This window comes from Scomber scombrus, chromosome 12, assembly GCF_963691925.1.
Source record: "Scomber scombrus chromosome 12, fScoSco1.1, whole genome shotgun sequence".
Lineage (NCBI taxonomy): Eukaryota > Metazoa > Chordata > Actinopteri > Scombriformes > Scombridae > Scomber > Scomber scombrus.
In genome coordinates this window covers 6,244,304-6,268,425 of record NC_084981.1, presented here as the reverse complement: position 1 = coordinate 6,268,425, position 24,122 = coordinate 6,244,304, and the positions used below count along the sequence as shown (strand labels likewise).

At 41.4% G+C, this 24,122-nt stretch overlaps 1 protein-coding gene across 1 annotated transcript in view; it reads right to left on the bottom strand.

Moving 5' to 3' along the window:
* Positions 1–1,540: 1,540 nt before the first annotated feature.
* The window catches only part of LOC133991583 (inositol polyphosphate-5-phosphatase A), a 146,677-nt gene continuing 124,095 nt past the window's right edge, over positions 1,541–24,122 (bottom strand). Inside the window, exons 12-16 of the mRNA XM_062430039.1 lie at positions 19,578–19,651; positions 8,980–9,091; positions 5,792–5,860; positions 5,035–5,122; positions 1,541–4,678 (exon numbers count right to left, since the gene is read on the bottom strand). Of these exons, the coding sequence (XP_062286023.1) occupies positions 5,042–5,122; positions 5,792–5,860; positions 8,980–9,091; positions 19,578–19,651 (336 nt within the window). The 3' untranslated portion in view covers positions 1,541–4,678; positions 5,035–5,041. The remainder of the gene's footprint in view (positions 4,679–5,034; positions 5,123–5,791; positions 5,861–8,979; positions 9,092–19,577; positions 19,652–24,122) is intronic.

Sequence of the window (24,122 nt, the reverse complement as noted above, 5' to 3'; positions counted from 1 at the left end):
TGCCCACAGCTCGAGGGGGTCCAGCAGAGACTTGTCGCACTCTTTCCGACCCCCCTTTTCCACCTGACATTCTGAACATGCGTCCCAGGTGTCGCGTTTTTGTCTGGACAGAAAGAAAAACGCGTAAAACAAAAAAAAGAAACCCAAGAGACTCACTGAAGACGTGCTCACCAAAACGTGCATCCAAATCCACTTTACAGACGCGTATAAACGGAGATATATATGACTTCTGTCAGAACTGGACCTCCACAAGACTGACAAGCTCATGACAGTCCCGAGGACACACATATTTGGGGACAATAATTTTGCTTTTGGCGACGCAATTCAGTTTTTACGCATACAACTGGAGTTTTAACAACGGGTGTAAATGTAAACATAATATTATATACACACACTCTGGATCAGTGTTGGGCTTATTACACACACACTCATAGTGTGAATCATTGCTTTTATTACACAAGTAATGCTATCTGCTCTGGTAGTGTCATTCACACACTTGTTACATTATTTTCCATTACACCTCTCCTGAGATGATTAGCAGCCTTTGTCACCTCACTAAGTCAGGAAGGTCGTTCATTTCACTCTGAATGAGACTGCTGGATGTTCTTATTAATTGGTGATATAAATCTAAAGACTCGTAAAAAATTTCACTTTGAAGAAAAGTACATTATTAGCAGTCTTTCTATTTTTTTCTTAGTAGTGAAAGTGCACAAGGATTTTGGGCAGCTTAAATCTGATTTTCTTCTCTTTTTTTTTTGGGCAACCACTTTAATGCATATAGGCTTTTTTTCATCTGTGATTTATTAGCAGCCAACACTGATCCGGAGTTCAGACGCATGTGTAATATGACAGGTGTAAACGGGGCCTGTGATGCTTTTAAAGCTCAGTTTAACCAGGGTATCCACTGTCCTAAAAGGCAAGAGAATAAAAAGAGGTGAGAGGAGGCTGCAGCCTGAAAAATGAAAACGTACGTCAGATTGTATTGTATATATTTTTTACTGAATAAGTTATGTTGTTTGAAGCAGAGGAAACGTGGCAGCCTTTTATTTTTTCTTTCCTCTCTCCCTCCTTCAGCCCTGACGCGCTTATCCCCCTCTCAAATATACCTGCTGCTTTCCTTTTTATTCCCGATTGTCGTTCATTTCTCCATTTTTCTTTTTCTTTTCCAGTCCTCAGTTCAACACCGGCACACAAATGTAAAAACACACACTGCTGTAAATAATCACTGTAAAAAAAAAACCAGCTTGTTTTAACCACATGACACTTCTCTTTACTTTTGGTTTCATTCGGAAGAGTTTTATGTTTTTACCTCATCAGACAGCGGAATAGAAAAACTGGACCATTGTTTCTGTTGCTTATTAAAAAGAGAGTATTATTGCTTCCAGGAAGGTTATAGGAAGAAAAAAAAACACTTTGTATTATGAATAAATTATTTAACAAGCATTTTTAGTTTTATGATGTTTTTTTTTGTTTTTGTTTGAATGTATGGGCTTAATATAAATTAAAGATAAATTCATGACTATCAATAACTGAATTTCATTATTGGTAATTGATGCTGATGTGCTGTGAGAGACCTGAAGAACAATAACGACACAACAATTTATTTAATTTAGTTGATGTATTTTTACCAAAACAAAACAAAAAGGAGATTTTAACTTAACTTCAGGTTACATCAAGTAATAGAACATGTATATGGCATTATTATTGTTGCACATGATAAAATGATAGATATTGGTAAACTATTATTATTTTCATTATTACAATTGCTATTATTAAAGGAGCAGCTGTTTAGTAATTGCAGGGAATCAAAGCAGAAAATAGCCTCTCTACTACTTTTATTTAGCACTCATGTTTCCTGCAGACTCATGCTGGAGGAACTTTATATAGTCCAGGCCTCCAGCACTTTGACCTCTACTTGAATTTATTGTAAATACATTCAAGTAAATTATCGATTATGGGTTTATAATAGCTGCTGTTAAACAGTTATGGATTTGTGTTCAAATCAAATCCAGCAATATGGTGTAACGCTGGATTAAAAACAAAGTGCTCCCCCTCTGTCCTTAATCAAGTATTACAGCTGTAATGCTCTGTAGGTTGAATCAATGGGAGCTTTATGCACCGTGTCATTTGGATTCAGCCAATCAGAAATTAGCACTCATAAAAATCTAATCCCATTTAAGAGTTTGTGATAATCTATATGTCATTCAGAATGAAAAAAAAAATACGATACAAACTCCCAATATGCAAAGGTAACTCTTTAGATTTACCACTATAAGATAAACAATGACATTCATATTTCAACAAGTGAAATGATGCTTATTTAGAAATGTATTTCGTATAGCCTGTATATACATTTAGACATAATAGTGTGTGTGTTTGTATTGAATCTTTTATGAGATTATTATTGAAATTTAGCCTATTGAATAGTTACATTTTGGAGAAGTTAATTCAAGCCAAATCTTCTAATCTTACATTACACACTTAACACTCCGCATGCTATGAGTAGCTTTATATACATTTATATGATTTAAGCCATAGCCTATATAACTGTGTTAAAGGGCCTCCAAATATATGAAAGCATGAATTGGTCATATTTATGTGCAAAATTGGATTCCTACTAAAATATCCTGCGGGACTATTAGACAAAATAGGCGTTATATTAATTTTCGTTGACGTTTGTATCATCGGTCAATTAAAAGCTGCGTGACAGAAAGCAGAAAGGTTGAATGACTACAGTATGTGATGCTCCTTAATGAATCGTATTGTAGTCAAAGAGGTCAAATGAGGACAAACAGCCGTTGAGCTCTAATGGTTTTTTATTGCTTGAGAACTGCATCACCTACAGTAGAGGCCAGGCCGTCCAGAGGGGCTAGAATAAAATCTCTATCTGCTTTTTTTTATAAGATGGAGTGAAGGAAAAAAAAACTGCGGCTTATTACTCCTACAGTATACTCACAATGACCAGCTAGAACAAAAACAAGCAGGGCTGCTTCTTTTTTTTTCTTTTTATCTTTTTTTTTGTTGTACTTTTTGCCTACGAAACCAAATCACACAAGAAAAAAACATAAATTCTGCGGCAGGCACAAAATCATTTCCACTTGCGGTGATTTAGATGAAAGAAAAAAAAAATCACTGAGGATCAATCTGACGGCTTCACACAGTCTGAAATCTGTAGTGTAGTAAATGAAATCGATAAAAAGAAACGCTGGCGTTTCATAAACAGCCGTCTTCCATCGCCTCATTTAATGCTCAAATTATTTGCAATGAAGGCTACATAGAAAACAGATAAAAAGCAAGTCTTCCTGGTCTTTCCCCGCATTTAGAGTTTATCTATTCTTATTTTTTACACTTTATAATCAATACCTTTTAACCGTCTGACTTAAGTATTTAATAACTCTTACACATTTTCATGTCTGTGTAGGATACTTGGCACCATAATGCAGTAACAAAAATAGACCAAAAAAAAAAAAAAAAAGTTTACATTTTAAAGATACCCAAGCCTATCTAAAATATCACATTCAGAACCATAATATTATTAAGTAGAAATAAGTTAGAGTAAGAATAATAATGAAATAATGTGAGAGTGCTATATATGAAACATTATCTTATATACTTGCATGGTCTATGGCACTGCTTAAAACATTCTTGGATAGGCAATAAATCACGTTGGCTGAACAGTTGCTCTGTTTTCTCTCCTCTCTTGTACTGACTTATTCAGAAAGGTCACTGTGGCTGCAGAAGCAACCAGACAGTCGCACTGCCTCCAGCACGCTTCAGCATAAACATTTTGGTAAGAATTATAAATTATCTCTTTTAAAAAGTACAGTATATAAAATGAGACTCAACTGATGTGTCAGGCATGGCAGTGTGTTGTGCACACAACAACAACTCAAAAACAAAACAAAACAAAACTAAAAATATATATAGAAACAGTTGAAATAAACCGAAAAGATGCATCTAGTCAAAAAAAAAAAAAAAAAAAAAAAGGGACCACAAAGTTTGGTCGGAAAAGAGAACGGCACTAAAACCATCAACAACTCTATGTTATACTGTCCAATGTACAAATAAACCTAACAATATAGATATACAACTTTTTTTGCATTGCACTTTTCTTTTTTTAAAACACCTTACATACTGTATGGAAAGTAGCTTCTATACATAGAGGCATACCTAAAAATGGCGAGTACGGTGTCTAAAAGTATGTAGTAGGACTGATTTCAATTAGAGTTTTGGCAACGAGGCTGTGGCATGGAAAAAAGAGTCGTCCGTCCTTTTCTTTTTCTTTTTTTTCTTTCTCTCCCTCTCTCTCGCTCTCTTTCTCTCTGGGGAATGGGGTTGCATGGCAACGGTGAGGTCAGCGATGTGTGTCTTGTCTGGAGCCGGGCCCTCGGGTGCTAGTCCACATCTCAACAAGTGTTTTATGGAGAGAAAACGACTGGGTTTTCGTATGAATGAGGTGTCAGGACAACTGCAACTGATCAGCACTGCTGAAAAGTTTGTGTAGGTTCTTCAGTGTAAGATTGTGCAAAGTGTGTGAATATATGTGTGGGTGTGTGTATGTGTGTGTGTGCGTGTACATATAGAAATGTGTGTGTATGTTGGTGTCCTGTTTGTTTCTCCTTGTGTTCTCATAGAGGTGCTTCACGGAATATCTTCTCCCCCCTTTGGCAACACTTCCCTGTGGAGCAAAAGAAAAGGAAAAGTTTGACTGGTCCACTCCGACACATTGTTTTTAAAGAATAAACCCAGTGTGTTCAAGGTTCAAATGCAGCCAGTTTGTGAGTACATGTCTGTCTTAAAATGACTGCAGCATTTTAAGCAATCAGCAACCATGATGTCTGATGGTATTTATCATCAGATTAATGATAAATTACTTTGAAAAAAAAGACTTTAAATTTAAAAAGAAAAAAGAAAAGAAAAAGTTAGCAGTATTTGCCTTCAGGAACATTAGTGCAAAGTAATGAAAAATCAAGCAAATCAAAGCAAACTAGCAACAATCAGAAGAATTATAATAAAGAAAAAAATAATATTTACCACGACATCACTGCACCACACAACACTTGTGCTTATTTGCATTAGGTTTACCTGCCCCCGCTGTTATTCGGAAGGACAGGAAGACAGGCTGGCGGGGGGGGACAGAGACAAATCATAGTTAGAAAAAGAAAAAAACAGTAAGAGAAGACTTTATTAATGTTTTTTTAGGACGTGTGTGAGTTTCTCTGAGCGCCTGTGACACACAGGTTAAACTCACACAGCAGAACCGTGCCTTTTTGGGCCCGTGTGCTAACTACATCGGACATTTTTTAAACATAGCCAGCTGTGATTTTAGCAGTAGTGTGTTGGTGGGAGGTGAGGGGCTGCCGCAGTGGCCGTCGGTGTGCTCGGGTCACCTCGCACACACACACTACTGTCTGTGTCACACTAAGTAATGATGAAAGACCTGACTTAAGGCGCCTCTCTCTTTCAGCGGAAGAGCCTTCTGTCTGAGACTGAAGACGCTTTCTATACAGTCAGCTTTACAGAGAGATAAGCCGTGACCTCTTTTCTACTTTACTTGTTTGTTTTTTTTAAAGAAAGGAATTAAATGACAATAAAATATGTCATAAAAACAGCTGTTTCTTTAAAATAATTGCAGATGTGTTGAGAGAAGTCCATCCTTTCCACTCCAGAGTGCCTGGATCACACATGGACACTTTAATCACCACAATACACACTTATACATTCACACACACATAGATAGAGATAGAGGGAAGGGATGAGAGGAGGGTGAGCAGAGCCCCATGTGTGTTACCTTGTGGTCCCCCATGCAGACATTGGGCCCAATGTTATCATAGACTATAGACTTCTCTTCATTTTCAGGCTGCAGAGACAAAAAAAACAAAACTTGAGTACAGCAGTGAACAAAAAAAACCAACAAAACAACATCACAGTGGTTACATGAAGGTACTGAGGCCAACGTGTCTGCGCACACACACACGCACACGCACACGCACACGCACACGCACACGCACACGCACACGCACACACACACACACACACACACACACACACACACACACACACACACACACACAGAGGACAAGCACAGTCAGCAGCAGGGTGTTTGTGTTTACACTGTACAATCATTACGGGCCCGCATCGGCTTTTATGACACATTCATGGATGAGCAATCAATGTGCGAAGCTTCATTAAACACAATTAGCAGGAAGTAGAAGTAACCTGGAGGTTGCTAAATAAACATGAGGTTCAAAAACGTGTCTTTCAGGTCCACTGTAGAGGTCAAATTATGGTTTTTACTACAAGAAAATATCCAAGGAGCCGAATACTGTCATGTGCTATAAGATGTTTGAGTTATATGAATACTACAGAAATGTTATCCTTATGGATTATCTTTGTAATGCATATATTATGTAAATCTGTTATCTGAAATCTTAATCTCTCTTTTGACCTTACTTTTAATAATCTTACTTTTCTCTTTTTTCCTTTGATTAATGGAACCCTCACACTGGAGTGTCTACAATAAGCCCCCCTGAGGGTTTTTTGCACTTCTCCCTCACATTTTATTTTGCTTATATGTATATAATGTGTAACCTAATAAAAATCTCAAATCTAAATACTATATGACGTCTCAGGCTTTTAGTTTGAAATTTGATAGAAGTAGCCAGGGTGAAAACTGGGGAGAATTTTAAATGATTTGTTTTTGGTAAAGTGACTTTTAAAGGTTTATTCTACACTATTGGATTGTGTAGCTATAAATACATTTAATTTACTCGGAGAGAAAAAAACTATCTCAATCAGAAAGTGAAAATATATCTGCATCGATCATGTTGTTCAATGATTAATCCAACTTTTATGATTGATAGATTTGATTATTTATTGATAACTCAGAGTTGTTTCCTCTTCTTTATCGCAGATTCTTTGGGAGCAGCAGCTGATTTATGACAAAGCACAAGTATCCACTGAACTGAACGCACCTTATAGAAACTGTTTTCACTTTGAAACTTGTGTCCAGAGCGGTGAGGAGAAAATGAAAAGCGGGGAGGGGGAGTAATTTACAAAGTGGGGCATTTGCCTCTGGACCAGATACACTCCCTCTGTAATCTAAGTGCCTATCTGAGGGAATCATGTTTCAATATCACTTTCTGCACACAAAGAAGCTGTTACCCACTCAGACATGAATCTGCAGACTGGAGTATAAATCATACTTGTCTGGTTGAACTAAAGACTTTTTAAACAGCCACCAAAACCCCCCTCCTCACACACACACACACACACACACACACACACACACACACAGAGGGTGATGGGTGCTACCAGTTGAGAGTCGGTGAGCTGTGCTGGCGCTTCAGAAGAAAAGACACAGAGAGCTCAAGAATGAACCATCGTGTGAAATCCAAATTAACTTCAGAGCGATGCTGCAGGGGGGAGCGGGGGGTCACCTCACTCTACCTTTTTCTTAGCGGGCCACGCACTGGCACCTCTCTATTTGTCTGGCAGCTGCCCCCCTCCCAAACCCACCACCACCAGCACCCGAGCCGCTGCCTCCTGACTGAAGCTGCAGATACATTCATCAAACACACACTTGATAATTTACAAAGGCGGCATAAAAATTGTGGATTTTTTCGGGCTGCGTAATCTTTAGACAGATAAACAAATTACCCGGGGCCCCTACGGCTGAGAGGGAGCGCTCGCTCGGCTAAACATTCATTACCGGCGCTCCAGGAGCTGGTGCTGCGCTGCATAGCCAGCGGGCAACCTTTGGCGTGTTAGGGCTCGGCAAGCAGAAAATAACATGATGGCGAGTTAACCGACCGTGCCATGATAGATGACGCCACGCGCCGGGCTGTTTACGGGCCCATGTCTCAACAATCTGTAACGCTCCGAGCCCCGATGAGTGTGTCTGTGTGTGTGTGCACGCTCAGTGAATCATCAGCCAATCTGCGAAACACACTACCTGTCTGCATACAAGCAATTAGCCGGTGCTTGAGGGGGAGAAAGCAAACAACGACCCGGCTTGCGTGCACGTGAATCACTTTTGACATTATTCTGACACATTAAGTGGCTGATATTTAAAAAAAACTAACTAACAGGAGGGGGGTGTCATCATTTTCAGCCATTGTTTTTCCTCAACTTTGCTGTAATAGACGCTTATTGTTTCAGCGGGGCTTCAGTCAGTGAAGAAGAAAGATCAGGAAGGAATTTCTCATTTGCCGCGGACAAAAGAAAGCCAAACTTCCTGAGCGGCCCCCCGCCGTGGACTGTTAACGTACAATACACCGCTGCATCTCTTTCACACACATTAACAGATGAAAGCCTGCAAGTTACAGCTCTGAAAAGACTCTAAATTTAAAGTTCATAGCTTAGAATCTGGACTTCAGAATCTAAAAATGGTTGTAAATGTGGCTTTTTTCCCCCAGATGATGACAAAGTTGTTGTTAGGGGTTAAAAAAAAAACTGGGAAAACATTGCAGGGGCTGCGTGGTGGTGGATTTCTAAATAATCCAGCAAACAAAATAGCGATTCAGGATTGAACAGACTGCAGCACAGGCTGTAGGAGGGAGGAGGAAAGAGGGGTGGTGGGGGTGGCAGATTGGCTGCAGTTTACAATGCTGGGATGGATTTGAAGGAGAGTTTGGGGAGGGCCTGCAGGGGTTAGACTCTCGGTGGAAGGAGGACAGAACTGTGGCTTTATGAAGAAGATGAGGGGGCCCGCTGGAACTCTATAAGGGCCGGGATATATATACTGTCTTGGTGGACCCATGGCTTAGCGCTCCAAATTAATATTCACAGACACCTCATCCTTCCATCTGTGAAGTGACGGAGGAGGGAGAGGAAGGAGAGGAGGAGTAACAGTGTGGATCAAGGACGATGGAGTTGTAGATAATAGAGAGCAATGAATAAAAAGGTGTTTAGGTGACATTTTGGTGATATCAAATGTAGGAAATCTGGATTTTTTTGGGAGTTTTGGGTGAAGCTCACCTTTAAGACCAGGTCTCGGGCAGAAGAAGACATGAGGATTCGGTCACACCAGGCGGGGCATCTGGTGTTCATGTACTCCTTCCCCTGATTGCAGTCTTCACTGTACGGATAACTGAAGAGAGGATAACACAAGCAAAAAAAACAAAAACACACAATCAGTTAACAGCAAAACACATGTATACTAATTTCAAGTTGCATCTGAATAAAAAGGAACTTTACAATGAGAACAATAAATAGGCAGCACTTTACAAGAAGAACAAACTGCTGTACAGAGGAACGAGCCGATAAAGGAGAGCCAATCAGGAAAAGCAATAACTATGATGCATATGAATCAGTCGGGCCTGCCGAGGAGCAATAAATATGAGACGTCACGTCATCCGCCTTATCTCAGAAGCACATCTAAATGTTTTCTCGAGAAAAACAGGAGGTCCATTAGTATGACCAATCATCTGAGTAATCTCTTGAATCAACACACATGGATGGCTCAATCACAGCTATCTTTCTCTGCCAACTGTACAGGTTGTGAGTGTGTTTGAGAGAGAGAGAGAGAGAGAGAGAGAGAGAGAGAGAGAGAGAGATGGAGGGAGGGAAATAAAAAAGAAAGAGCGGGCCAGAGGGAGATTCAGTAGCCCATATGTACAGCTACATCCCTACACGGTCATCAAAAACAGATTAGGTTTGCGGCGGGAAAATGGCCGAGAGAGATTGTGTCTCAGAACAGCAGGGAACAATCGCGTGATTTAAGCAGAGGAGGAGGAGGAGGCGGTGGGTGGTGGTGGTGGTGCAGGGGGGGCTCGAGTCGGGCGAGGAGCCATCGAGCTGATACAGATTTACATTGTTGAGAATTCAATTTGCCCCACCGGCTCATCAAACTGCTTCAGATTTACACACCACCAATCCAATTTGTTTGTCGGGCGCTCATCAGGATGTAAGAGCGGGCTTACATACTGTAATACCAATCCAATTTGCTCCTCCGCTGCCACGCGTGCTAACCGTAGCATAACGTGCACACACACACACACAAAGTGGCTCCTCTCTCCAGGATGCTGATATCCTAATGATAAAATAAACACACATACACTCACACACACACTCATTGTGCGTTTGATTCATCAGTCTTGCTGAGCTCTGATAGCTTAATTGGACTTTGTGCTCAGGCAGGAATGCGTTCGATGAGCATTTGTCGTGGTTGCTTTGTATGCATGCGCCTGCATTCAAATCAGCGTGAGTAACACTGATGGAGCTGCTGGTGCTTCAGCTTAATGCTTTCACTAGTGAAGAAAAGCACTACTTCCATGTGGTCGCAGTTACCACACAGCTGGTCTAACACCAGGAAGATGTGATATGGTGAACAAATGTGTGTGTGTTGGTGTGTGTGTGTGTGTGTGTGTGTGGGGGGTTAAGGCTGGGACACACACACACACACACACACACACACACACACACACACAGAGCCCCCCCACCAGGTGTACAAACAGACCTGCCGAGAGCTACTTAGAGAAGTTCCCTGCCTCCAATTAGCATTAATAGCACTTAAACCACGGGGGGAAATGCATAAGGGCTTTTTTTGGTATGCTAATCAAAGGGGCTAAAGGAGTGATCCCGGGATAAAAGAGAGCATGAAGAATAGGATGAGTGAAACAGAGATAGACAGGGAGGTAGAGGAGAGGGGATAAAGACGGATCAGACAGAAAGAGGCGAAGTGAGGGTGGAAAAGAGCAAAGTCTTCAAAGGGTTGCCGGAGCTGCTTGACTTCAGGGTGGGCTGAATGCTGCTGCTGCTGCTGCTGCTTCCTGAGGGACGGACCCTGGCCTTTAAACAGCCCTGTGAACAATCCTGCTATCAGGCTTTAAGAGACACTCTGTTCCAGCTTTATTGACTAACAAGCCTGGGGGTCATTTTGGTGTTAAAGAGAATGAGAGAAAATCCAGTTTTCACCCCCTTCACCTCCTTCAAAACAATGAACTCCCGCCTGATAGCAAACTTCCTCCGAGCACTTCGGCGACAAAACTTTGCAGTCGTTCAGTCATTTTTGATGACAGCCAGCTATTGTAAAGCTGATTAAAATACTCTACAATGGCCATTAAAGGACAATTCTGCGTCCCTGTGTATGTGTGTGTGTCTGTGTGTGCAGGTATAGGTTGTTCCCCCCTTCATGTTTTACCGCACCCTTCATTGGCTCCAATAGAGATAACAAGTCTTAATGCAACAGCAAACAGTGGAATGGCGCTCTGGGGCCAAAGTGATTAATGTGTCCGATTAGCGAGCTCACAAACTTATTGCGGAAGGTAAACGGTCCGAGAGGGCGTGTGGGCTGGAGGCCGTCAGCTCCTATCAGACCCTTATTGCCCACAGCAAGACTAATTACACTAATTAATGGGCCAAGCTGATAACTCCAACAATAACGTACCAGTATAGGAGGGGGGAGCTGCACTTGAAGGTATCCACCCATACACACACACACAGTATGTAGGTCCAAAATGAACATGCAAACAGACACATATAGAGCTTTACTAACTCCGGTCCAAGTGCTGATGTACCAATAATAACTAAATTAGAAGAATACCTTTTTTTTTAAACATGTTACAGATAAATGGAATAAAAAGATCTTAATAGGAAAAAGAAGCAATGAACTGTTATTAGTGGGTTTGATGGGTTTGAGTTGATTCACTAAAGACAAGTTTCAAACATGATGACAGCCATTCAATTGTGGTTCAAATGGCAAACAAATTATGATTAGATACAGCGCCAGTCATAAGTTTGGACACACCTTCCCATTCCTTTTAAATGAGAAAGTGAGTCAAAACTTTTGGCTGGTGCTGTATCTGCTAGTCTGTCCTGACAGTGATGCAACTCAACAGGACCAAAGGTGGGTTTAATAAAGTTTGCAGGTTTTCAGACATGACATATGCTATGACTCACTTTCTACACTCATAAAACAGCAAAAGTGGATTTTCACAACAGTGGGCAATGCTTCATATGTTTTATGTTATGTGCAGAATTTGTTTGTTTAGACTGAACTCATTTTAGAAGGAGAAATGGTAAAATAAAGGTTTTGCTTACAATTTAAAATAGTGGAATAACTACCATGGGAAACTCATTTGGATTTGTTGTCAACCAAGAAACTTGAGGGGGAAAAAAATGTACTCTGTAGGGTTTATAATCTTTTAAATATAATTTAAGGTTAGCTGCTCCAACAAAACATTATTTTAAGACCAAACTGTTGAATTTGCGGTGCAGTTAAAGCATGTACAAATACAATCTTGTGAAATATGAGGCTATGTGCTGCACGTCTACAGTATATTAAACTGTGTAGCCACTAGCCAGTTCCTTTAAACATACTGTACATCCAAGAGGCCAAATTCAAAATGTTTTAATTAATTTTAACTAACAAGCAAATATATGCTTAAATGTTACAAATGTAAGTAAAAAAGTGATTAGAGAAAAGTTGTAGACATGACACTGACACTACTGATGGTCTGAAGACTGAAATATTTGTCATGCTACTTTGTCTAGCTTATAAAACAACTGATGCCCAATAAGAACTATCTTCACATGAAAACTAACTTTCACTACTGTGAAACTGGACCTGCTTACAGTCACCTTCTGTGTAAAATTGACACAAGAAAACTGTTTTCCGGCTTGTTCGCTCCTTTTGTGTTGCTGACCACATCTCAGATGACACATGACGAGCTCCAAGCACTCATTGAAAGCTCATTCATTCACACTTGTTTTGGGGTTTAATGTTTGACTTGTCCGGTGACACATTACTGGGTGATGTCAGCTTGTTTGTCTCGCAACTGTAAAACTGGGCGAAGTGAGCACCAGCCCTACCTACAGTGTGTCACTCAGCCTCACCCAACAGAGGGAGAGGCTGTCGAGACAAACATTACGGTCATATACAAGCTACCGTATCTACACCGCACGTTATTTGTACAACCCTGGATGGCAAAGTCCGTTCAAACACGAAAACAATGAACAATAAAATAAGGATAGAAAATTAAGTGATTCAACCACAATAGGGCTAAAAGAAACTTCAAAACTGAGATAGTGTAGTAAGGCTGCAGAGTCGACACTCCTGGCATTGACTGCTCCAGACTTCCTTGTCCCACATTTTCCTATCTCTCCATCAAAATGTATTATCTTGTTCTAAATAATGACAAACATGTGACAGGCCAAACAGTGGGCTATTCACTTGTTTCGGTATTTAATGAGGGCAATATAAACTTGGGAATATAGGTAGGGCAGGAAGCCAAAGATAAGAGTCATACTATCAGTGACATGAGGTCAAGGGTGCTAAACAGCCTCATGGGATGTTGGAGTGGCCGCGGCGAGGCTGCCATTGGCTAAAAAAGTCAGAGGCTGGGAGTTTCGAACGACTCGCTGCCTCTACAGCTATGTTTGTTTGCCGTTGTCAGGGGAGGCTTGGCAAAACACAACACACACACACACACACACACACATACATATACACACGCACACATACACACTCATACACAGATTCAAAAAGATCAGCCAAATGCTATCAATAAAGCTGAATGTTTGCTTCAGTTTGTAGAGCTGGGAGGCTCGCAGGCACAACATTGGCATAGTGCAGTACAAACAGACTGAAATGCCATCAGTAGCTCATGGCTCACAGCCTGCCGGGGTTCGGCTATTACATGTTTAGCTGCTCTAAATGAAGACGGAGACACAGATGGTCTCCGTTTAAAATCCTCTCCGTGTGAGATTGTTTTAAACAAAGCCTCCCTATTCAGTGGCATCATCTCAGACAAGAGGCAATGACACATGACAGCGGGCAATCTTCAGCTATTATTGCCACAATGGCCCCTCATCATTTTCACAGGCTCTCTAGTAGTTAGAATGATGGATGCGCTGATGGCCGTAAAACAATGTTCCTGTTCAGTAGATCAGCCTGTAACGCTGGATCCTGAGCCAACACGAGCCACACACTTACAGTGCCTCGGGCCTGCAGTGCTTCAACCAAACATTGTCGTTAAAGTACATCTGTGGTTCTCCTCAAACGGAGTCACGCGTCCAGTATAGGATGGTTGCTCGCAGCGTCGAGAACAAGAAGCCTCCTTCAATATAGGATGCGAAGAGCAGAGCTATAGGACCAATGTATTCACAGTCAAATACACAAATACACATTGAGAGAGGATGACATCATTTGTACAGGCCTACAGAGATCAGGGGAGCTGTATGAAGAGTGTTATTCAGAGAACAAGGACAGTTACTGTATACAGGAGAGCCATCTGTGTGAGCACTTCCAGTGAGCTCGATACGAGTCTTGAGGAATTCTCCACCGCTCTGATAATTCACTCATATGTACTTATTAGCAGTTATGGAGGAACTGGCAGCTGGCCATTTGTGTCACCTGATCAAAAATTTCCATCTCCTCCAAAAGAGCAAAGTCATTCTGCCTGGTATCAGCTTTCAAACCTCCCCCCTTTCCTCGTTCGTGAACCTCTGAATGTTGTTGCTTTTTCCAGCAGGCTTTTTTTTTGGCTTGTCCTCATAGACCTGCAGCGTTTGGAAAATGTATGCTAATGTGCTAAGGGTGGTCCCAGGGTGCTTCCTTCTGGAGTTTCCTGCCAGGCACCAAACAGTGAAGACAAAACTGTTTATCAGTTTCTGCCTCTTCGCTGGCCTCACCTCCTGACCCGAAGGCCAAGCTCTGCTCCTCTCCTTCGTTCCATGTCTAGACTTGACAAACACAGACACATGGGACTGGAGCCATCCTTCCCCTTCTCATGCATTCCCATCATTCTGTCTATATATACTACAAGAGAAGAGCCTTACAACAAATGAAAAAAAATATAAGCTAGAGGGATTAATTGTCTGTGTGCTAGCTGATTCCTAAACAACACATTTTTGCACAGTCGGTCCACCACTTTGTAGCAGACTGAAATATCTCAACAACTATTGGACACATTGAGAAGAATTTTCGTAGAGACATTCACGTCCCATAGAGGATTAATCCTACTGACTTTAGTGAACTACTGACTTTAGTGAACTACTGACTTTAGTGAACCACTGACGTTTTCTCTTGTGCCACCATGAGGTTCCCGTTTGTGGTTCAATGTGAAATATTTTGACCACAATCAGATGTATTGCCATGACATTTACAAAGATATTCAAGATCCCTTGAGGATATATTCCAACAACTTTGGTGAACCTGACTTTTTGTTTAGCACCAACAACAGGTAAAACCTTCCACTTATGCCATGATACTGTGTATCTGTACTTAATGGATTGGCACTTAATCTGAGACAAGCCAAGTCTTGGTTCATGATCCCCTGACTTTTCCTCAAGTACCATCGTGAAGTTGATTTCTTAGTGAGATATCTCAAACACTATCAGATGGATTGCTGTGAAATTTGGTGCACACATTCTTAGTCCCCACAGGATGAATTGTTATAGCTCTGATATCCTGACTCTTCATCTACCACGACCATCAGCTCAAAACTTAATTTGGTCCAATACTTTTCATTTATGACCGAATACATCCAAAACCAATGACATTCCCCTCAGCCCCAGCTCTGCTTTGTGTTTAGTGCTAATTAGCAAATGTAAGTATGCTAAATAAACACAGTGGGAACATGGTATACATTATACCTGCTAATCATTGTCAACATTTTAGAGGCTGCTAGCAGCATTTCACAGAGATGCTAGTCATGTGTGATTATTGGTAAGTCACGCTCTTTTAAATTCAGAGCAAGACCACTTTTATAGCAAGCAAATGCCCAAAAGAGTCACTATGTCAGCTCAAATGAAGCAGTTGTGAGACTGTTGCTCTCAAGCATACAGCAGCAGTAGTTGCTGAAAGAAGAGACAGGATGACTGAATTGATTCATTCTTTGTGACCAGATTTTCCGAGCTGGTGTAGATGTTGAAAAGTCCACCCTGCCACCATCCATCCAATGATATACTTCAATGATGTATCTAAGCAAATGCAAAAATAGCAACTGATAGTGTTTCCAGTGAATTCCCAGATGTTATGTACTGTATATGTTTCCCATGGCTTCTTCCTCCGCCCCAATATTTCACTTTACTACTGATATGGGACAGCAGCCTCCTTTTCCACTCTTGGCTAATCCCATCTTTCCTTCCACCAACCGTATGCAATTTCCCAACCATTTCCATGCCCTGAAATCACTCATGATTTGTCCATTGATGGAGTTGTACCCCTGGTCTGATGTCACTCAAAATCTCCCTCAAAGCCTATTCCCAGTAACCATGTTACAGGCAGAATACATTCCACTGCTCCCTCATTGTCCACGGCATTTCCTCCTGAAGCTGGGGTCCCGATTCAATTTTTGCATCGATCTTGTGCAAAAAAAGGGCAAAGAAATCGGATCAGAGGAGTACTAAAAGCTTTCCCCCTAAATCAATCAAAATGCATGAATAAGTTACTTGTGCCTTAGTATGTTTTAGGGGATATTACCTTAGTTATGCCATTTCAAATATGAAATCAAAAGTACAATAATGTACAGTAAAACTTACCATTATTTTCAGTCAAATGGCCATGATGCAGCTTATGTAAAGATAACGACCCTAATGGCTGGTTGCAGTCTCATACATTACACATGATGGAGAAACTGTGTAAATAAATGAGTGGTTTCTGATTAATAGACAAATCTATTCTCTCGCAGTACACAGGTTGAGAAATCTGTGTATGACTGCATGTGTGTGTGCATACGAGCGGTCCCGCGGCCTATCGGTGCACGGCAGCCGACTGGCTCCAGGTCCAACTGTGACAAGGCCCGGGCAAATTCCTCACCTCGGTGCGCGAGTAGTTAGACTTGTCACGGGCAACTTTGACAGACGACTTTTTGAAAGTAGAGCGATATGCTTTTTTTTTTTTTTTTTACAGCTTGCAGCCTCTGCAACGATGCATGGGGAAGAATTCAAGTGTGTAAATACAGAGGCCGAAATCTAAGTCGGCAAAAAACTGGACATCTGTTCCAAAAAGTGTAAGTAGAAGCTGCTGGATGGGGATGCTTCAGCTGTACTTATCTGCTAAAAAGCTGGAGATACAATTTTCTTCATGATGGCTGCTGCCACGTGTGTACATCAGTAGCTAGAACCAATCAGTCACTTTGTGTTGCCCAGTCCTTCGTTCATCCTTGACAGCCTGTCTCATTTTGTGACAACTTCTTACGCACCAGCGGACAACAGACAGAATTAACTTGCAGATTAAATGTTTGTGACTAGTATTGATTTATAGATTTGAACAAAAGTGAGTGTGTGTGTGTGTGTGTGTGTGTGTGTGTGTGTGTGTGTGTGTGTGTGTGTGTGTGTGTGTGTGTGTGTGTGTGTGTGTGTGTGTGTGTGTGTGTGTGTGTGTGTGTGTTTGTGTGTGTGTGTGTGTGTGTGTGTGTGTGTGTGGGTGAGGGTGTGTTTTGATGGCCTGCATTAAAAAGAGTAATAACCTCACAGATGGCGAGGGGCAGGTCCGGAGCAGGCTATGTGATGGAGAACAATCGTTGAGGCTTGATTGCTCAAGGAGCACAAGGCAGACCTGACAGGGGGAGGGGTTCCAGTACATGTATGTGTGTGTGAGTGGGGTGTGTATATGTGAGAAGTGGGAGGAGGGGGTTGTTTAAGTTTAACTAGGCCGCTGCTACCCATTACAGGGCTGACAATGATGTGGTTTGTCGCGCACACAGAGTAGATCAAATCAAATTTCATATGCTGCTCCCGGGTTTCATCTATTTGATTCATCATCACCTCAAGTATGTGGAAATCATTTGTATTCTCACACAGCAGCACATTCATTCCTCCCTGTGGAGAGATGATTCAGTATTATATGGATAGGTGCAAAAGTCAGCCAGTGTAAAAGGACAATAAATCCACCTGTCACTTATGCAAAGTGATGTAAATGGGGTCCCTGATTAAGACACAGAGTCATTTAAAAAACAGGGACTGGCAGAACCTTGACACACGCACTCACACACCTACTCAGTCTCAAAGTCTCACACTCAGTCTTACACATGTGCGCACACACACGATAACTCAATCTCAAGCTCACACTCAGAGCTGCTCACACACATACACACACATACACAGGCTATGTGTCCCAAGCTCTCTTTCTCTCTCTTTTACACACACACACACACACACTAAAATCCCCCGCCGCCCTGCGCCTGCCACTAGAGCAGTTTATCAAGTAATTATTGTTTGATTACAGCGTTTCATTATCTGCACTGATTGAGTCACAACCGACGGCAAAGGTCAAGCGCCATTAACGCGCTGCTCCCGAAACATATTTCCACACCGGCCGCGTGTTTGCCCTCCCTCTCCTCTGAAAGGGCTAATTGCAAATGCATTTGTTTGAGGAAGAGGAGAGGAAACCACCCGCTCCAATCTCCCCCAAGTCCCACTGAGACAGAATATCAATGCCGCCCAAAGCGTTCTCACGACAACGCACGCACCATGCACACACGCTTATGAAAAAAACATACACAAGGGAGCAGTTTGGGGCCATATCCAATCATACTTAACAACTGATACCCATCAAACACACATCCAACAGCTCTCATAAAACCATTTTGGACAATAAGGAGGTGATTGACTCTTGATTGTACATAATAACAATGAGTCCTTGTGGCCAGGATTGCCCGACCCCTCAATGTCTCACATGCAGACTATAAGTAGATGCTACAATTTACCTGTGTTCCCTAAATGCCTCACATTTAGGCTCTTGGTAGTCGCTACAATTTACTGATGGTCCATTAATAACTCACATGCAGCTGAACTTTATCAATTCATTCCCTTTGGCAGTGCTTATCAGTACGGATGTATTCTCCCCAACAACTTCAATGCAGGCAGAGTAGCGCTGTCTGTATTTCCACTCGTTGTCTCCATGGGCAGAAGAAAAGCAGATGCAACAATGTTTAGGAGGTATTTTTAAATATTTCTCCGAAATCCCTAATCCAAACAACTTTACACTCGACACTGCACGTCCTTAGGTCCTCAACAATACTCCTGTCAAGTGTGAAATCGATCGGATGAATGGTTGTCGAGATATGCAAAGGACATACATATAGACAGAGATTCCGTTCTTTAGAAGAGAGATGTGACTTAGCCTAAATAAGTCATTTAAAATGCCATTGAATGATCTCAAAAATGCACGTCTCAGGGAGTGATGAGGGTTCTTCTGAATATTGGATATAGATTAAATGAATTCCTTCCTGTACAGGAGCTATTTTCTTAAGTCTGGTGGCTGCAGCTGGGCCAAAATCACCAGCCAATTATGTACTTGCATGCTTTATATCCTACTAATATTCAGGAAGTCTGAAAGTTCTGTGGTGGTAAATTTAAGACTTTAATGCACTTGAACATTTAGTTGGACAGAATTTTAATAACCAAATATAATAATTAATAGCCAAATAACCACCGACAGGAAATGTCGTCAAATACAACATTTAATCAAGGCCTAGACCTGTACGATTTCACATTTTAACAATCATGGATGTTTGAATCCTGGAAAATTTGAGACCTGACATCACTGGGAAAATGTCCGACCGTAGTGTAGCATTGTAGTTATTAGGAGTGTGACAGCTCAGGGTGTGTTGCGTGTGATGGGTCCATACCTGGGTGGGAAAGAGATCTCCAGTTCATGCAGCCGATCCTTGAACACCGACAGCTCTTTGTCATACTCTAAAAGCTGTGAAAAGAAAAAACAGTCAATTTCCAGCTCTGCCCGACATTCACTGTGTTATCGTGAAAATATTCCCTTAACCTGAACTTTAAAAGCTGATTGTTGACAACAACCATTATTCCATTTTTGGATATATGTTTGTCAAAACCTTGATTTAATAACAGAAGTGTATGTGTCAGTTTGTCTTTGGTAAAAACAGGTAGGTCAACAAACAGATACATGCCAAGACAATCTTTATTCTTACCTGGTCTTATTCAGACAGCTTTGTTGGATTACTTGCACAGCAATTAGTTGATTGAAAGACAATTCATTGGCAACCATTTTGATTATCAATGACTCATTTAAGCACATTTTCAAGAAAACTTTTGATGGTTCCAGCTTCTTAAATATGAGAATGTGCTGCCTTCCCTTGTCTAACATTGTAGTACATTGAATATATTTGGGTTTTAGAACAAGATATCTGATGATATCACCTTGGGACCTTAGTTGTAGCTCTTGATGAACTCCGAAGTCAGAACTCTTCTAACAACAAGCTCCAATCTCACTGAGATGTGGATTTTAATAAGCTGAATGAGAGTTGATGATACCGTCTTTCAACTCATCCAGTGCAATCCATTTACCCAACACTGGCAAGAATTGACAGCAGCTGACCAGTTGTGTGTGTGTGTGTGTGTGTGTGTGTGTGTGTGTGTGTGTGTGTGTGTGTGTGTGTGTGTGTGTGTGTGTGTGTGTGTGTGTGTTCCCAGCCCTGTCCTACCGGGGGTCTACCTCTCCACACTGACAGTGCATCCACACACACTTCATCAATCATGTCTCCTCACCCAGCTGTATTCACTCACTAGAGTGTACACACACATTTCCCCCAATTTCCCCCCTTTCACAAAACCCATAAATCATTAGTGAAAAGTGCAATTAGCATTTCTTGTACACATTAATTATCTGGGAGATGAACAGGTAGCTAGGGCACCTGCATGACTGCCTCCCTGAGAGATTGACAGTGACGTTTCCCAGCAACCCTCCCATACCCCTGGAGGACCTCGGCTAGGCCCGCCCTGTCCTTTCAGGGAGGAAGACATCAGAAGGGAGCCAAGACATGTTCGTTTAGTGCTAAATTGGGCCGTTGTACATGTTTCAAACAGCGGGCTACAATTATGGCCTAATGAAGACCTCATCCTAGATGGGAAGAGTCTGACAGCAGCTGTATAGGCAGCTTGACGTTAATGGCATTACATTGGTGTATTACAAGCAGCGATATTTTGATAGGTACATAATGAAATATTCAGATGATGCAGTACACAGGGGGAATATTTGGAAGGGCATTCTCCCAAAGTGGAGACAATGGAGGAAGGGTGGATGTCATATGAGTAGAGTTATATCCGTGGAAAGTAACTACTGTTTTCCATCTACACTGACATATCCATGCTATGCGTATAAGCCATAGTCCAGCATGTGCCTTGACGATGGCGCTCTTGGTGTGTTTACGTGTGTGTGTGTGTGTGTGTATGTTTGATTATTGTGTTTCAGTGGTGTAGAACAGTGGCCATTACTTCCAGGCAGAGGGGCCTCCCAGTCGGAGTCTCGGAGGTTCAGGAGGGCAGATGTGCCGCATTCATCAAACTCACACTGCCGGGGTCACAGGAGAGACTCACACACTGTGGATGAGGGATGGCAGAGCAGGGGATGCAACCCCACGCTCCACTGTGCACCCCGTCTCACCATCCACCCACTGATACCTTCTTTAAGTGTGTGTGCATGTTGTAGGTTGTCCAATATTGTATTTTTAAGGCTAATATCAATGTTTTAGTATTTTTAGAAATTGGATAATTACCGTAATTACTTGAATATAAAATGATTTTTCTGGAAAAAGTGGGGGTTGTATTACATTTGAGGTACTCACACTATCAGATGTCTTTTTTCGAGCGGGTTAGTGGAAAAGCGGCTCAACAAAGAGTGATACGTTATGGGTTGTTTGTAGCCTTAATGTTGCCTATGGGATTTTGAGATTGGCTAGCTTGCTTGAACTGGAGATAAATTCGAAAGCATGTTTCAAAATCTTTTCTGCAGAAAAGGACCGAAGCCTGAAACAGTCAAGAATTACTGTTGTATCCCAGAATATCCTGATAATGACCTCAAAAAAGACCTCTGGCCCATTTCAGGAGCCTGACAGGAGAACATGTTAGGTATGTGACTAACACACAGAATGGTCAAGCTGCGTGAATGTAGGATCTACTTTCTGCTTTAATGAGAATTCAGCGTCACGATTTGTACAAGAGTAAAGACTTTGAAGATGAGGACTATTGTTGGACTAAGAGTACCCTTTGGGAAACCTTCCCAGCAGAACTACACTGTGTTTTGTAGTCATCTTATATTCCAGCAAATATGGTAAATATGTTATGTTAGGGTTAGTGATATAATATTTTAGCATAAACTAAACATTTTTATAAGGAGCCCTTACATTTGTTTTGTTAAAATTGTAATTTTATATTTGAAAAATAAACTTGTCAGTACTCTGTGGTGTGCAAAAGAAACAGAAAAACTCTTATTTAACTAAAAGTTGCCATTACTGTATTATTATATTATTGTGCGTGTGTGTGTGTGTGTGTGTGTGTGTGTGTGTGTGTGTGTGTGTGTGTGTGTGTGTGTGTGTGTGTGTGTGTGTGTGTGTGTGTGTGTGTGTGTGTGATTGACATAGAACATGGGAAAACAGTGAAATGGTGGAGAGTAAAAGTGCATGCAAGAGGATATTAATTAACTTATTACACTAGTATAATAGTGGAACCTCATTTGAATATTTAACAATTTTGGTTACACTATATACTGGATGTACACATGTATCTATATACTCACATGTGTGAATGTTTAAGGCAGGGGGGTCAAAATCATTTTTGTTCAAGGGTCACATATAGCCCGATTTGATCTCATGTGGTAAATAATATACAATATATGTAATAAAGCTTAAACCATTTATTTACAGATGAACAGTCTGAGATGTCTTAAGAAAAATGAGCAATTTCTACAATATTATGTCTCACTTTTTCATAGATTATTTGCACAGAAGCTGCTGTTTGACAACATTTTGCACAATGTTTAGTATATGGGGTGATATATCAGGGTGAAAAAACCTCTGAAGCAACAGAAACATTGGAAAGTTATCCAGTGGGCCGGATTGGAACCCTTGGCGGGCCGGTTCTGGCCTTATGTTTAACACTCCTGGTTTAAGGTAAAGCTCCCTCAGATTATGTGTGACGCAGTTGAAACAGCAGGGGATGAGCAACATATGGCTGTGTGTATCTACTGTGTGTTAAGTGAATGTTGAGTAATTCATTCAGGTGGATGGAAAACCCTGCAGCCAGAAATTTCACACTACATTTCATCCCGGGTCAATTAAGCATAATGCTCTGCTGCTGGGTCAGTGGTTTAAAAAAAAAAAAAAAACTGCTTATATTGGTTCAAGGCCTCCTGACATTATAAAGCCAGGAGTACTTTGTCAACCAGAAATGACCTTGGGAGTTGTGGAGGAGGTGGCGCGAGATGATGCGGCTCCAGCAATATCGCAGAAGGTAAAAAAAAGAAAGAAAAAAAGATGAAGGAGTGTCTGGGTAAAAACTACCCTGTCATGGGCTCAAATTTCTGACTTTGCTTGGATGAGCAGCGCTCTCCTAAATCAGAGTGGCGGTGATAGTTAAGACGCGGGAAGTTGAGGAGGGGTAAAAAAAAGGAGGGAATACGAGGTCTTCGGCCCCCCGACCGTCCACCACCTGTAATTGTGCTTTGATTTACTTGTTGTCAAATATCCCCTGTGACAACACCTGCTGCCATTAAAACCCATCAATAAATGTTGGGGTGAAAGGTCATTTAATTTGATTTTTACACCTCACACTTGGCTTTCATTGCAGCAGCCATATTTTTCCTTCTTTTTATGGGGTCTTCATTATTTCGTGTGGAAAAGCGATAAACTGTCACTGATGCGGGTGGGGCAGGTGGGGGGTGGCCGATTGGTACAGAGAGGGGGGGGGGGAGGGGGGGCAACGCAAACAAAACTCAACGTTACACTGCTCTGAACCTCTGAACTCTCATTTTTTTTATGTCTATTAAATTATGTAGAGAGGGATGAAATTAGATCATTTCTGATTCAATGATGAGAAAATGTCAGAAAAAGGACACGGATTTCAACAATGAGGGACTTTTTTGCACCTGGAATTACAAAGTAATGACTGTAAAAACGGCATCTTTTATCCATATAAGACATCAGACCTACTGTGTATGTATGCTATCTGTTCTTATAAAGCTAAGTAAGCAATCAATACTTTCCCCAACTCTTCAGAATAAAGGCGAGCGACATTAAGAGACAGCCGGAGACCCAATGCAGCATCAGTTTATACAAATCCTATAAGGTCAGATTTCATTTAGCTGGGCTTCTGTATTAGCACTTAAGAGTTCCGACAGGGAAAATATGAAAGAACTTTGGACTGGAGAG